The following is a 16,777-nucleotide window of genomic DNA, read 5'->3' as shown; positions in this document are numbered from 1 at the left end:
GACGAGTCGCAAAGCATCGGGGTGCCGGCAGCCCGTCCCACCGCGCGACGATCTGTTCGTAGGCCATGGAGATCGTGTCGTCGTCGCCGGTGCCCTCGAGGAGCGCGTAGAGTGAGAGGAACAGCAACAACGACGACACAAACAGGAGGCGGCACCATGGCAGACGACGTGCATCAGGAGGCGAGCAGATAGAGTTTTGATCATGCCATGTCACACTTTCTGGCCCCAAAACTGCCTAAAATTGATGCAAAACCACCTAAGGGGGAGTACCCGGTTTTAAGGAATTGGGGATTAAGATCATACCAAATTTGAGTTCAGGGGGTATTTGTCCCTCAGGCTACATTTGAGGGTGAAAAATAGACTTCTTTCAGAAAGGAGGGACATCAACGAGACGGCCCGCTTCGTTCGCTTGTGCGTGCGACTGAGTTCCTGGCCCAATGAGCCGCCCCTTCTAGTTAAATCGCCCTTCTAGCGTCTATGGCCCAATGAGACGGTATAATATTGAGTCTGTCGCCCTTCCTTCCTCCCCCTCCACTAGTTCCTCCACCAAAAACTAGGGTTAGGGTTAGGGCGGCGGCTTTATTTCCGATCGCGATCGCCATGGCCACCGGAGGCGCCCCAAAGCCGGAGGAGGAGACCGTCGTCTTCCCCGATTGGGTGATGCTGGAACGCATCTTCCGTAAACGGTGCCACGACGACCTAGACGCTGCTGGTGAGGCCGTCAACAAGAACAAGACCACCGCTCCAGTCAAGATTGACAGCGGCCACTCCCGCTTCGTCTCCTTCACCCTCGCATCTCCTCCAGGGTCCTCCTACTTCAACCTCCATTGGCCGAAGAGACAAGGCTCAGAAGAACTCCTTGCCTTCGTCCGGGCAATCGACAAGAACCTTGTCCTCTTCGACATCTCGATCCCCGACCGGATTCGCTACTTCGACGCTCCGCCAAATCTGTTCGTCTACACGGCCTCTGCTCCTCCCCCCCCCCGGTGCAGCAGCTTCCTCGGCGCAGCACAAAGCAGTTCCTGGCTCATCAGTTCACCACCGGCATTCTGCAGCTCAAAGTGGAGCACTGCTACATCATTGCCGACCTCAATGTCCACCTCAAGAAAAAGGGCGCTAGTGCTGAACTCTGTGTCTTCAACTCCGGCGCCAACGAGTGGAGAATCATCACCGAGGTGCTTGCTGATAAGCTCCCTGACCTCTGGTTTACCGATGATGTGTTTGCTTTCGATGGCCATTTCCTTTGCTGGGTGGACTACTTCAGCGGCGTTGTGCTATGCGACTTCTCCAAAAATGTGGACTCCCCGGTGCTCCACTTCGTGCCTTTTCCTGGAGGAATCAAATACCCTGATGACGCACGATTCCCGAGGTACTTCCCAGGGAGGTTCCGAAGTGTGTCCATCAGCCAAGGCATGATGCGCTATGTCCATATTGACAATGACTTTCATCAGACAGTCCACAGTGGCTGGCGAGGGATTGCTCCTAAGAGAAGCAAACGGCGGCAGAAGCAGCTAACCCACAAAATCACCATTTGGACGTTGAACTCCAATTTCGAGTGGGAGGTGCATTGTGAGATCAACCTGGATTGTCTCTGGGCACAACCTCGTTACCGAGGTCTGGGCTTACCTCGGCGTCTTCCTGAGTTCCCAGTCATCAGCATGGATGACCCGGGTGTTCTGTGCTGCCTGCTGAGGGCGAAGGAATTTGATGGCAAGGAGTGGATGATCATGGTTGACATGAACCATGCGGATCTGCAGTCATGTACTGATGTGAATGTAGAAGACAAGTTCTCTAATACCACCCAACTTTCAACTGTCTTCTCCAAATACCTTCAAAAGGTGAATAGGTAACTGGCTACAAGAAGCTCCCTTAATATTCAAATGACATCTTTCACGTATGTTCTTACATATTATGTAACATGGTTGCCTTTGCTTAGCTTTCTGTTGGATACGGTACTGGTAAACACTGGTGTTTTTCCTTACTTATCGTACCTATGGTGCAATAGACATGCTGCCTGGTTTTTCATTCCATGTAGGATTCTCAAAGAACTTCTTTCTTAATTGATGTCATTCACGCACACTCTTACATACATACAACCTCCGTCCCAAATTAATTGTCTTATATTGATTGGACAAATCTAAGACAAGTAATTTGGGATGGAGGGAGTATTATATAACATGGTTGCCTTTGCTTAGCTTTCTGTTGGATATTGTAGTGGTAAACACTGGTGTTTTTCCTTATTTATCCTACCTATGGTGCAATAGACATGCTGCCCGGTTGCATTCGGTGTAGGATTCTCAAAGAACTTTGGCTTTGGTGCATGCTTTATAGCTTACTGCATGTTGTCTGCTCCCTGTATGAATCACTTTGAAGTGTCCCCTTCTTTCATTGTCAACTCTCTGCACAGTGACTGACCCATACCATCCTACTAATCAGGGTTGTTTTCCCTATGTTATTCTCTGTTGCTTTACTCCTGCCCCAAAGTTTCTATTTTGCTGCCTTCTGCCGTTGCATGTCCTCTAGTGTTGCTGTGTTATAGTAATATATATATATATATAGATTAATTGAAGCATTTAATATGTTGTTGCCTTGAATCTTCTGTTGGCTGTTCCAGTGTTTGAGTTGTAGCTGCTTCAGTTGTGTAGAGATTCCAATATGGACTCCCTCCGTTCGTAAATATAAGTCCTTTTTAGAGATTCCAATATGGACTACATACAGAGCGAAATGAGTGAGTATAAGCTTTGGTCCTTCTGCCATCAAGTTTTCCTTAAGAGTCTAGAGTCCTCTATTTCTCCTTATTGGATCTTTTGCTCTTTACATGGGATTGTCCATTATCTGTACAAATGGGACTGTAATTCTTTCAGCAGCCTTCTGTCGCCACTAGCATTGTGCTATTTTGAAGTGAATTCTTGGAACCACATTATTTTGATTGCTGTTGTAAAGCATAAAACTATATTGTCCTCTAATTTCTGTAGGGGGGACAAGCGTCTATGAAGCTTTATTAGCACATACTTGTTGGCAAAATTTCTTTGGTTTACTTTGGGTCAATCAGGTCACATCTCTGGCTGTTTCTGTTAGAATCCTTTTGTTTGATAGCGTATAGCATGGTTTTTAAGGCAGTAAAGTCTCCTAAGGCGTTCTACCCCTGCTCTGACGCCTAAGCGGGCACCTGAGCACTAAGGCAGACTAAGCGCCTAAAGCGGGCGGATTTCCAAGGCGCTGCCAGGGCGCCTAAGCGTCCTAACGTAGACGCCTTAAAAACCATGGCATATACTTTTATATCGTCTAACTGAGTGCTGGCCATGGTGGAGCTTAGTGTAGACCAACAGGGCCCATGCCCCCCTCCCCCCTTAATTTTTCCATCCATCGAAGAAAATGTTATTAATTTGGTTCCCTTCGAGTAATGGCCCCCTCTTGAATTATGCTCAAGCTCTGCCAGTACTGGGCCAGTGAGCCATTCTCTTTATTCTCTCTCTCTATATATATAGATTAATTGAAGCATTTAATATGTTGTTGCCTTGAATCTTCTGTTGGGCTGTTCCAGTGTTTGAGTTGTAGCTGCTTCAGTTGTGTAGAGATTCCAATATGGACTCCCTCCGTTCGTAAATATATGTCCTTTTTAGAGATTCCAATATGGACTACATACAGAGCGAAATGAGTGAGTATAAGCTTTGGTCCTTCTGCCATCAAGTTTTCCTTTAGAGTCTAGAGTACTCTATTTCTCCTTATTGGATCTTTTGCTCTTTACATGGGATTGTCCATTATCTGTACAAATGGGACTGTAATTCTTTCAGCAGCCTTCTATCGCCACTAGCATGGTGCTATTTTGAAGTGAATTCTTGGAACCACATTATTTTGATTGCTGTTGTAAAGCATAAAACTATATTGTCCTCTAATTTCTGTAGGGGGGACAAGCGTCTATGAAGCTTTATTAGCACATACTTCTCTGTTGGCAAAATTTCTTTGGTTTACTTTGGGTCAATCAGGTCACATCTCTGGCTGTTTCTATTAGAATCCTTTTGTTTGAGATAGCGTATACCATGGTTTTTAAGGCAGTAAAGTGTCCTAAGGCGTTCTACCCCTGCTCTGACGCCTAAGCGGGCACCTGAGCACTAAGGCAGACTAAGCGCCTAAAGTGGGCAGATTTCCAAGGCGCTGCCAGGGCGCCTAAGCGTCCTAATGCAGACGCCTTAAAAACCATGGCATATACTTTTATATCGTCTAACTGAGTGCTGGCCATGGTGGAGCTTAGTGTAGACCAACAGGGCCCATTCCCCCCTCCCCCCTTAATTTTTCCATCCATCGAAGAAAATGCTATTAATTTGGTTCCCTTCGAGTAATGGCCCCCTCTTGAATTATGCTCAAGCTCTGCCAGTACTGGGCCAGTGAGCCATTCTCTTTACACGGGAGTGCCATTAGCTAAAACCCCTGTAGTATTAGCTTTGCTGGCCTTCTCATGTTACTGTCTTACTCTTGATTCTGGCTACAACCCTTCTGATTGTTTTCTCTATCCTCTCATGCCTCATTTCATTCTCTCACGCCTAATCTGACATTGGTACGGCTGGACTATGGTGAGGACTCCATTTTTTCTCGACTATGCTGCCCTGTCGCCGCGTTCAGCCTCTTGTTACACATGAACACACACACACTCACACACTATGCCTGGCTGCAGCATGTTTGCTACCAGTCCCTGCATGTCAGTTGTAGTCCTTACCAGAGGATGTGCCTGCTCATTGAGGCCACACCGCAACGCCATGGCTATGTGGTGTTCTGAATATTATGTCAAGCTAGGCGATGACATTACCATCTGAATCCATGTCAAATATATGATGCAATTGCATTTGCATTAATATTGAGTGCAGAACTATTTTCTTTACCAATATACTCCACTGCAATGCCATTTGTCTTTCTTGTTTGTCTTTTTTTAAACTACCCTTTTCAAGTGACAATTCATCTTATCTGTTTATACTGTTCGCAAACAACATACTCAGATGTTCAGATGGTGTATATATCTGAGTTATTTTTATTTCTATTTTTAAAGGGATGGCATGGGACAACATTGAGATAACTTCATTGAAATGCAAGTCTGCAATATGAAGACCTGTAATCTGGTGACTAAAGGTGAACACTTTGCGGCTGCTCAAATCAAAGATGTTGTTTGTCAATGACGCGGTGCAGGCAGAACAGTTTGATGATGTACTGATGAATATCTATTGGAGTAACGCTACATGTTCTGGATCATTTAATCATATGTTTTAGCGTTAAAAGTATGAGATTGAATATCTTTTCTTTCATAAAAATTGAATTGAGGGTAAGCACAAGGAAAAAAATAGTGCTAGACATTATTTTTGGTTTTCTTATCGAGGCCAAAATGTCTTAATTACAGAGATCTTCCAATATTTTTCTATTGGGGGTTCTTCCATTCCTTTTTTTTGAGGAATTATGATAGTGAGGGAAGCTCCCCACTGACCTTTATATTTCTCATTCCTTTTATTGAGCACAATGATGTGAATCAGGCTTTAATAAGTTCTAATACGCAACGGCACAATTCATGCTCACTTGTACTCCCTCCGTTCCTAAATATAAGTTTTTCTACATACGGAGCAAAATGAGTGAATTTACACTCTAAAATATGTCTATATACATCCGTATGTTTCGTTCCTAAATATAAGTAGTCAATTGTTGGAATGTCAGCTCTCCCTCGATCTCGCTACAATAAAATATGGGTCCCACTTAATCCTAATAGCGTTCTTATTTTCTCTAAAATTATTCGCTTGCTTACTCCTAACAAGTGGGGTCTACACTTATCATTGTGAGATAGATAGAGTTGACATGTGGGTATAGGGGTATTTTGTCATATAACATGGTCAACGAGTTTGACCTGACAATAACAATGTCTAATGGCATTTCTGAGCAAACATCTAATGGAATGATGGCAATTTTCAGATATCTAATGGCATTTTTGAGAAAACATCTCATGGAACGATGGCATTTTTGAGCGTTTGTAATTTCTAGTGGCAAAACTGAGCAGTGAGACACAATTAGTGGCATAAATGATAAAAAACCCTTTAATCTATCCTCACTTAGCTCAAAAAAACATTCACCACACCTAATACCAAAATAACAGTTCCACTAGAGATGCAGTGTCATGTGCCGTTGAAATGAAATGCACCGAGCACATTCATATTTATCCTAGATCAGTTTTCAGCATGAACTTTTTCCATCCATCGCTGAATTAATTACGATCATCAAGATTTCCTGTACCACAAAAAACTCAATTAGAAAAACACAACTTTGTTTCTGCTATAAGGAAATTCATCATAGTGGCAAAGGGTGCAAAATATGAGACCAAAAATGCGCATGAAAACCTGGCAATGATCTGTTCAAATAAACAATACAAGTTCTCAAAGAAACTATGTCAACTTTCAAGAAACACTTGATGAAGAAACAACATGACAGCAGTATTAACAAAATCTTGAATAGGAAAGGATGTTCTAAACAACATGACAAAAGATTTTCCGGCCGGTGCACGAACGCCGCCACGGGCGCACGAACGCCCCAATCCTTTTCTTCCTTACAGTGGCTACATGGCTGCTCATACCGACGCTTGGTGGCACATACCACACTGCAATCAGCAATACAGGGGGTCTTTTATGCCCCGGCACACACACACACTCTGGCACGGTGTGATCCGCTCGGCCCGGCCACCCCTCACAACGATATCACGCGAAGGACTCGACTGCTCTCAACAGCCCATGCATGCATGACTCAGCACGCAGCCACACCTCTAGCTAGCTTATCCATGCAAACTAACTAATTTCCTAGCCTGCAGCATGCACCATACACACACACGCTGGTCATCACACCTAGACGTGGTTTAATCCTAATAGACCCCACATGTCAGCTTTGATTTTGACCAAGTCAACGTTGACCGGTCCCACCCGTCATCCACCCAAACCAGCCCTGAGTCACTTACCAGTGTGCCCCACTGGTCAGGTTTGACCCAGACCAGCCCAGTTGACCTGCTGACGCCAGGCTTACATCATGCTGACCTCATAATCATTTTCTGGCGATTTTATATTTCAGAAATAAATTATAAAATCCAAAAAATTGTTTAAACTTCTAAAAATCATAGAAAATAAACCGTAACTCCAAATGATATAGTTTATATATGAAAAATTATTAGAAAAATTCAAAGAATCTGAATACGGAATTTTCATGCATGTTTGAACAAGTTAACCTCACTGAATAGGACAATTCATGATTATGGAATAAATGGTAATTAGTTTTGGAGTTGGAATTTGCTATAGGTTTTGCTATAGGTTTGATTATGGAATAAATGATTATGACTAACTGTTGCACTAGGTCAATTCAGTACCTTAATATGACATATCATTCATATGAATGTGCATTGCATTGATTGTGGTTCCTTTCGTGTTTGCCTGTGGTTGTTCCCTCTTAGTCGACGATGTTTCTGACGACGTGATCGATGACACCGATGAAGAGCTATACTATCTTCAGAAGTGCCAGGCAAGCAACCCCACCCCCCTTGTTCATCTCGATACAATCCCACTCTCTCGCTCCTGCTCTCTTTTACTGCATTAGGACAACAACGATTCAACTGTTACATGCTGCGGTAGTTGAACCCCTCCCCTCTGCATGACCTGTCATTGCCACAACAAATAGATGAAACCCACTAGCATGAGTAGGAGTTGTTTGAGCCCTGATGTGCCTACTCATACATGCTTGTTTGTCATGCCTACTACTGCTTAGAGTTGAGTCAGGGTTGATTCATCGGGGATGAACTGGAATGTGTGAACATGTCCTACTATTGAGAGCTAAGTGTGTGAACATGATTTGGTAGAGGTATCGGTGAGAGGCCATGTAGGAGTACATGGTGGGTTGTCTCATTGAAGCCGTCCTCAGGAACTGAGTTCTGTGTTTGTGATCCATGAACAGCTACTACCACATGTTGGGCCCGAAACCAATGGACCCTCTCGACTTATTAACTGCCCCTGTCATCTGTCCAGGAGTTGCAAGTAGTTTCTGGTGTTCGTAGTATGCTGGAGGCCGTGCGCAGCACTCACCCGAGGGGTGGGCTGTGAGGCGGTAGGCACGTGGCACGGTGTACCAGGTCGCCCGTTTGGTGTCTTGGGAACCCTGCACACAACTTTCGGGGCCGTAAGTGGAAACCTCGGCCGGACTAGGGATTTGTGTGGTTAGTCAGGCCATGGCCGACACCCTCGTTGGGCTTCCGCTTGAAGGTTGTCGAGTACATGTCGTGTAAACAGCGATAAGTGGTGAGAGCATGTGTGAAGAAGTACACCCCTGCAGGGTTAACATCATCTATTCGAATAGCCGTGTCCGCGGTAAAGGACTTCTGGGTTGCCTGTACAGTTCATAGATAACTTGAAGTGGATACTCTAAAACTCGCAAGATAAGCGTGATTGCTATGGATGGCGTTCTCGTAGGTAGACGGGAGCGGATCCATAGTGGTGTATTGGTATGGTGAATATGTGGACTCGTGTGCACCACCTCAAAGAGTTAATTGCAGTCGTAGTTCAGGATAGCCACCGAGTCAAAGCTGGCTTGCTGCTGTCAAACTCCACCACCCCTTTGTTGATACCGATGCATATGTAGTTAGTTCTGATGTAAGTCTTGCTGGGTACATTTGTACTCATGTTTTCTTATTTTATGTTTTGTAGAGAGACTCCAGTCTCACTAGTAGTTCCGCATGGACTTCGATGTTTAGCTTGTTACCTCAGCTACTATCTTGTACCCTTGGGAGGGTCTTGTAGATAGTCAGGCTTCTCAGCCTTTTTCATTTGTAGTTGTCTGCACTTAGACATGTTTATGCTTCCGGTTGATTCTTGTATGCTCTGTATGTTGAGTCATGAGACCCATGTTTGTCATACTTGGCTCCTCGGAGCCTAATCACTAGTGCAGAACCGGGCAATAGCACCGGTTCGTAAGGCCCTTTAGTGCCGGTTTAGTAACCGGCACTAAAGTGTGGGCACTAAAGCCCCCCCCCTTTAGTACCGGTTCAGCATGAACCGGTGCTAAAGGGAAACCACGTGGCACGAGCCAGCTCCGGGGGCCGGGAGCCCTTTAGTACCAGTTGGTAACACCAACCGGTACTAAATGTTTGTGGGTTTTTATTTTATTTTGTATTTTTCAATTAAATTTGTGTTATCAATTTAATTTAGGATTGTTTTACGTTATAATGAGTTGTAGTCGTCATCATCATCATCATCATCATCGCATATTAATAAATAAATAAACTCTAGCTAGCTAAAAATCATCGTAGTCGTCTAATTACCACTATTTAATCATCATAGTCATTACCGCTAGCTATCTAATCATCACCAACACTGGCTAGCTTAAAGAGGAAACATTCACTTTGTAATAGAAGCAAAGATATCATCGAGTTCAACATAATCATCACCAACATCGAAGTTCAGGACACGAACATGAGACAAGTACTAATTAATTAAGAGCATGAACTAGTAGCTACTCCTGCTGCTCCCTCTCAGGTAGAATAGCATAGAACATGTATAGCTCTCCTGATTCATCATACTGGAGCATGCAGATGAATCTGTCTCCTAATCTTGGGTTGCGCTTCTCCTTGCTGCCCCCTAGTACTTCTCTGCGATCGTTAACAATTTTGCTCCAGTCTTTCACTATTAAGCATTCTTCGCTTTCAGAAATCCTGAATGCACTCATGTGCAATGTAGGATATCTTGGTCGTAAGCTAACCATTGACATGTCACCTTTAGTCTCGATCCACTGAGCACAACTGTCATCGGAAGTCCCTTTTGAAGAACATCGTATAGTAATTAATATACTAAGCAATGAAAGTTTAGCTTCAAAAATAATGTATGCAAAAGATGCACTAATTAAGGACAAATAGTTAAAATCTTACCATCTTTCGATTATAGATGTGACCGTAGTTCAATACGATCACCATTGGTCGCACGTTTTGAGTACTAACATTTCTAAGTTCAGGAAAAAAATTTGTCTTGACAGTATTAAGATCCTCAAGCCATGAAACATAATGACTTATCTCCTCGCAGTTTAGTTGAGCCCCGGGGCAGTAGTAGGTCCTGTCTACCAAGCACCGGACATGTTTGCTTGAACCGAAATAAGCTGACAATACAAATTAGTTGTCAACTATTTTTGAATAAACTGTATCAAAGACATAAACATATGCATGCATGGTTGAGAAAAACTCACATAATGGTAGAACTGGAGGCGTTTGCACATTGACCCAGATGTCTATATTACCTTCAATATCATCTTCCGGACGAATATCAAAGGTGATAACCATATCAGGCTCAAATGCATAAGCCTTGCATAGTGCTTGCCAAGTTTTGCATTCAAAATGGGCGTATGTTTCTCCATTATATAATTTGACGTTGAAAGTATACCCATGCTCCGTCTTCAAGTAAACTCTCTTTACCTCCATATCATCTATAGCACTAAAACCTATCTTATCCAAGACAAAAATTCTTGCATGGCAGGGGATGCGCTAGTAGAATAGTGAAAACTTAAAATTATAAGTTGAAGAAAATGAAGCATAAGTTTTGCATTCAAATAATAATTGACAAAGTGACTTACTGTATCAACTTTGAATGTCTCATCCAGCTTGATGCTGAAGCGCCTACCATCAACAAGGAAATTTCTGTCGCACAGGCCGCGCTGGTCTTCACAGTGTTCGCACATAATGAAATCTTTTTCGTCGTCAGATGACATTTCCTATGTTCATATAGGTGAAACATTAAACACCTATTACTATCTAACATTAATTAATATCTAGCCAAATATATATTCATCTAACATTTGACATTAATATATCTAACTATATTCATCTCTAACAATTGGCATTACTATATATTTAACTTTTCTATCTAATTCATCTAACATTCGACATTAATCTAACATTTATATAAACTCAAAATATATAAAAAATTAAATAAACAGAAAAACTCATTAACAAATAATATTTTATTTAGATCATCAAATCTCAGATACCTAAATTTTCTTACTAAAAATAAACTAGTTATATTAATTATTGAACTAGTTCAAATCTCATATACCTAAATAAACTAGTTATATTAATTATTGAACTAGTTCAAATCTCATATACCTAAATAAACTAGTTCAACAATTTTCTTACTAAAAATATGACCTCAAGCTCAACCCGGAAAAATGCGTTTTCGGCGTTCCAGCCGGAAAGCTCTTGGGCTTCATTGTATCCGGTAGAGGAATTGAAGCAAATCCATCCAAGATCCGAGCTCTGTCACAATTGGATATCCTGAAGGACCTCAAACAAATACAAAAATTAACCGGATGCGTGGCAGCTCTAAGACGCTTTATCTCCCGCTTAGGAGAAAAGGCCCTACCCCTTTACCGCCTCCTTCGGCGCACCGAACACTTTGAGTGGACGGATGCAGCCACGGCCGGACTCGACGAAATAAAAGCCATCCTGGCAACAAACCCAGTCCTGGCCGCGCCAAACATTGGCGAACCAATGCTGTTATACATTGCAGCAACCCATCAGGTCGTAAGCGCAGTGCTCGTCGTCGAACGAGAGAAACGGACAGACACAAATTCCCCCTTCAAAAGTTGGTCTACTATGTGTCCACTGTCCTTACTCCGTGCAAGTCACGGTACCCGCATTATCAAAAGATTGCGTACGCGGTATTTATGGCATCCCGAAAGCTGCGACACTACTTTCAAGAGTGTTCAATAACAGTAGCCTCGGAAGTGCCACTTAACGATATTATAAACAACCGCGACGCGACGGGCCGGATTGCAAAATGGGCCATTGAGCTCCTCCCGTTCGAAATAACTTACAAGCCACGGCGAGCTATCAAGTCGCAAGTTTTGGCCGACTTCGTCGCAGAATGGACGGAGGCCGAACTCCCTAAAGAGTACGACACATATTCAAATTGGGTCATGCACTTCGACGGCTCCAAAATGTTGGCCGGTCTAGGGGCTGGCGTCGTTTTGATGTCCCCCACAGGAGACACAGTTCAATACGTACTCCAGATAATGTACACAGACTCCAACAACGCAGCCGAATACGAGGCCGTTTTACATGGTCTCCAGATGGCAGTATCCATGGGCATTCAACGCCTAGAGGTGCGCGGGGAGTCGAACCTCGCAATATCCCAAATAAATGGAGACTTTGATGCCAAGGATCTAAAATGTCAGCTTATCGCAACGCCATCCTAAAAATGTCAGCTCGGTTCGAAGGGCTCGAATTTCACCATATAGCCCGGGAAAATAATCAGGCGGCAGATGTCCTGGCACGCATCGGCGCAAAACGCGATGTAGTCCCCCCCAACATCTTCATGGAAAGGCTGTTCAAGCCATCCGTAGTATGGGAAGGGGAACCCGGCAATAACAGCCCGGACCCAACCGCACTGCCCGACACCGAACACTCTGACATAATTGGAGGCTCTGCCAATGAAATAACACTTTCAGCCCAGGTAATAATGGCCGTCATTGCTCTGTGGACAGAACCATTCCTTGCCTACCTTACTAGGCAGGAACTCCCCGAGGACCAAAATGAGGCACGCTGCATAGTGCGGCGATCTAAAGCCTATAAAGTCCATGAGGGAGAGCTTTATAAGAAAAGCACTACCGGAGTCCTTCAAAGGTGCATCTCCGAAGAGGAAGGGCGGAACCTCCTGGCTGAAATTCATGCCGGACTCGGCGGTCATCACGCTGCAGCTCGGTCCCTTGTAAGCAAGGACTTCCGTACAGGATTTTATTGGCCGACGGCCCGAGCAGACGCCCAGGACTTAGTCCAATGATGCGTCGGTTGCCAGCCTTTTGCAAACCAAAGCCATATGCCACCCACCGCCCTCCAAACTATCCCCATCACTTGGCCCTTCGCGGTCTTGGGGCTTGACATGGTTGGACCCCTTAAAGGCGGAACCCACAAGAAAAAATACTTACTGGTCATGGTTGATAAGTTCACCAAATGGATAGAAGCCAAGCCTATTAAGACGGCCGAATCCGGACCGGTGATGGACTTTATATCCGGGGCTGTACACTGTTACGGCGTCCCCCACAGCATCATCACTGATAACGGCACGAACTTTACAGTCGACGAGGTAAAACTCTGGTGCAAAAGCATGGGCATCAAGCTCGATTATGCTTCCGTCTATCACCCACAAACTAACGGCCAGGTCGAACGTGAAAATGGTCTTATCATGAGCGGCATCAAACCCAGATTAGTGCGGTCCCTTAAGGAATCTAATACGCACTGGGTAGAGGAGCTCGACTCCGTACTCTAGGGGCTGCGGACCACGCCGAATCGCACCACCGGATACACACCATTCTTCATGGTGTACGGTGCAAAGGCAGTTCTGCCCTGCGACATAATTCATGACTCACCTCAAGTGCGCATGTACGAAGAAAGAGAAGCCGAGCTCGATCGGCAGGACAGTTTGGACGCCTTGGAGGAAGAGCGTGACATGGCAAAAGCCCGTTCCGCATTCTATCAACAGCAGGCTCGAAGATACCAAAGCGGAGAAGTACGGGCCAAAAATTACAACGTTGGCGAACTAGTTCTACGTCTGCCGGACAAGAAAAAGGACAAACTCAAGCCCAAGTGGGAAGGTCCCTTCATAATTGACCAAGTCATGACTGGTGGAGCGTACCGCCTGCGAGATGCATCGGATAACCAACTCGAGCCGAACCCATGGAACGCAGCCCGCCTCCGAAGATTCTATGCCTCGCGCCGGACTCTGTGTTCGTTTCCTTCCTCTGTCCATTTTTATATACTTTCTGTCTTACATTTCTCTCCTTCTCCTCTTTCTCTCTCCTATAGCCTTTAAAGGCACATACAGTGACGCGCTATCCGCGCTCATTAAACCTGTGGGCTTCTTTAAATAGAAGCTTATACGGGCTTTCATGCCCAACACATGCGTCACACTTCCGCATGTACCTTTTATTCGCCAGTATATGCATAGATATGACTTAAGTTTTGGCCAAGCTGGGTTGCCTGGCTCCTGTGCTTACCCCTACGTTCCCGATTGTTCGGCTAGGTGGTAAAGGGAGCACCTCTGCGATTGTTACTGCCGGGTCAGCCGGATGTGTACCTCAGACTGGGTGAAGCCGAAAGCTAGCGTTCTTAAGGGAATATTCGGTCGGTGAACTAAAGATGATCTTTTTTTATTTATCTATACGCCCCCAGATGTTTTTCCTGCGTCTCTTTTCGCAGAATGGACATGCACTTTAGGGCATGCCTCCCAGGGAAAGGAACCCCTAACGGAACTATTCTCCCTGGAAGATGTTTCTTACTAACCATGTAATATAACATAACTAGTTGGGCACTTGTCTGTTCAAGCACTAATGACCCCTACGCCTGGTCTCCATGCATACCCCGGTTCTTATATAACCGCGAGGGTATTCGGACACACTCCGGACCATCAGGTCCCGAGGTTGAAGCGAAAAGGTCGGCCATGAAAAACGATCTACAATCCGGCTAGAAGGCATTACACATGTCAATTATAATTACATAGTCAATCTGACTGATTGTATTCCTCTTCAATACCATCTAACTGCTGGGGAACGTAGCATAAATTCAAAATTTTCCTACGTGTCACCAAGATCTATCTATGGAGAGACCAGCAACGAGGGGAAGGAGAGTGCATCTACATACCCTTGTAGATCGCTCAGCGGAAGCGTTCAAGAGAATGGGGTTGATGGAGTCATACTCGTCGTGATCCAAATCACCGATGATCCTAGTGCCGAACGGACGGCACCTCCGCGTTCAACACACGTACAGCCCGGTGATGTCTCCCATGCCTTGATCCAGCAAGGAGAGAGGGAGAGGTTGAGGAAGACTCCATCTAGCAGCAGCACAATGGCGTGGTGGTGATGGAGGAGCGTGCCAATCCTACAGGGCTTCGCCAAGCACCACGAGATATGAGGAGAAAGAGAGGGAGGGCTGCACCAACAGGCAGAGATCAGATCACGTGTCATGGGCAGCCCCTAGGCCTCACTATATATAGGGGAGAGGGAGGAGGGTGCGCCCCCTCTAGGGTTCCCACCCCTAGGGGGGCGGCAGCCCTAGATGGGAAAGGGGAGGCGGCCAAGAGGGGAGGGGAAGAGGGAGGCGCACCAGGATGGGCCCTAAGGCCCATACCCCCTTAGGGTTTGCCCCCTTTCCACCTCTTAGGCGCCTTGGGCCCTTGTGGGGGGCGCACCAGCCCACCTGGGGATGGTCCCCTCCCACACTTAGCCCACGCAAGCCTCCGGGGTTGGTGGCCCCACTTGGTGGACCCCCGGGACCCTCCCGGTGGTCCCGATACATTACCGATAAACCCCAAAACCTTTCCGGTGACTAAAACAGGACTTCCCATATATAAATCTTTACCTCCGGACCATTCCGGAACTCCTCGTGACGTCCGGGATCTCATACGGGACTCCGAACAACATTCGGTAACCACATACAAACTTCCTTTATAACCCTAGCGTCATCGAACCTTAAGTGTGTAGACCCTACAGGTTCGGGAGACATGCAGACATGACCGAGACGTTCTCCGGTCAATAACCAACAGCGGGATCTGGATACCCATGTTGGCTCCCACATGTTCCACGATGATCTCATCGGATGAACCACGATGTCGAGGACTTAATCAATCCCGTATACAATTCTCTTTGTCTATCGGTACGACACTTGCCCGAGATTCGATCGTCGGTATCCCGATACCTTGTTCAATCTCGTTACCGGCAAGTCTCTTTACTCGTTTCGTAACACATCATCCCGTGATCAACTCCTTGATCACATTGTGCACATTATGATGATGTCCTACCGAGTGGGCCCAGAGATACCTCTCCGTCACACGGAGTGACAAATCCCAGTCTCGATTCGTGCCAACCCAACAGACACTTTCGGAGATACCCGTAGTGTACCTTTATAGCCACCCAGTTACGTTGTGACGTTTGGCACACCCAAAGCACTCCTACGGTATCCGGGAGTTGCACAATCTCATGGTCTAAGGAAATGATACTTGACATTAGAAAAGCTTTAGCATACGAACTACACGATCTAGTGCTATGCTTAGGATTGGGTCTTGTCCATCACATCATTCTCCTAATGATGTGATCCCATTATCAACGACATCCAATGTCCATGGTCAGGAAACCGTAACCATCTATTGATCAACGAGCTAGTCAACTAGAGGCTTACTAGGGACATGGTGTTGTCTATGTATCCACACATGTATCTGAGTTTCCTATCAATACAATTCTAGCATGGATAATAAACGATTATCATGAACAAGGAAATATAATAATAACTAATTTATTATTTCCTCTAGGGCATATTTCCAACAGTCTCCCACTTGCACTAGAGTCAATAATCTAGTTCACATCGCCATGTGATTAACACTCACGGGTCACATCACCATGTGACCAACATCCAAAGAGTTTACTAGAGTCAATAATCTAGTTCACATCACTATGTGATTAACACTCAATGAGTTCTGGGTTTGATCATGTTGCTTGTGAGAGAGGTTTTAGTCAATGGGTCTGAACCTTTTAGATCCGTATGTGCTTTACAAATCTCCATGTCATCTCCTAGATGTAGCTACCACGTTCTATTTGGAGCTATTCCAAATAACTGTTCTACTTGGAGCTATTCTAAATTGTTGCTCCATTATACGTATCCGGTATCTCTACTCAGAGCTATCCGGATAGGTGTTAAGCTTGCATCGACGTAACCCTTTACGACGAACTCTTTTACCACCTCCATAAT

The 16,777-nt window shown here is 45.1% G+C and overlaps 1 protein-coding gene across 1 annotated transcript; it reads left to right on the top strand.

The window, feature by feature from the left end:
* Positions 1–600: 600 nt before the first annotated feature.
* LOC119300243 lies at positions 601–5,358 on the top strand. Its single transcript, XM_037577266.1, has 3 exons — positions 601–657; positions 762–1,846; positions 5,042–5,358. The coding sequence occupies exons 1-3, from the start codon at positions 601–603 to the stop codon at positions 5,061–5,063; spliced, it is 1,164 nt and encodes a 387-aa protein (XP_037433163.1). The 3' UTR covers positions 5,064–5,358.
* The last annotated feature ends 11,419 nt before the right edge of the window (positions 5,359–16,777 follow it).

This window comes from Triticum dicoccoides, chromosome 5A (genome assembly GCF_002162155.2).
Source record: "Triticum dicoccoides isolate Atlit2015 ecotype Zavitan chromosome 5A, WEW_v2.0, whole genome shotgun sequence".
Lineage (NCBI taxonomy): Eukaryota > Viridiplantae > Streptophyta > Magnoliopsida > Poales > Poaceae > Triticum > Triticum dicoccoides.
Note: the sequence above shows the minus strand (reverse complement) of the source record. Positions and strands in the feature narration are given on the sequence as shown.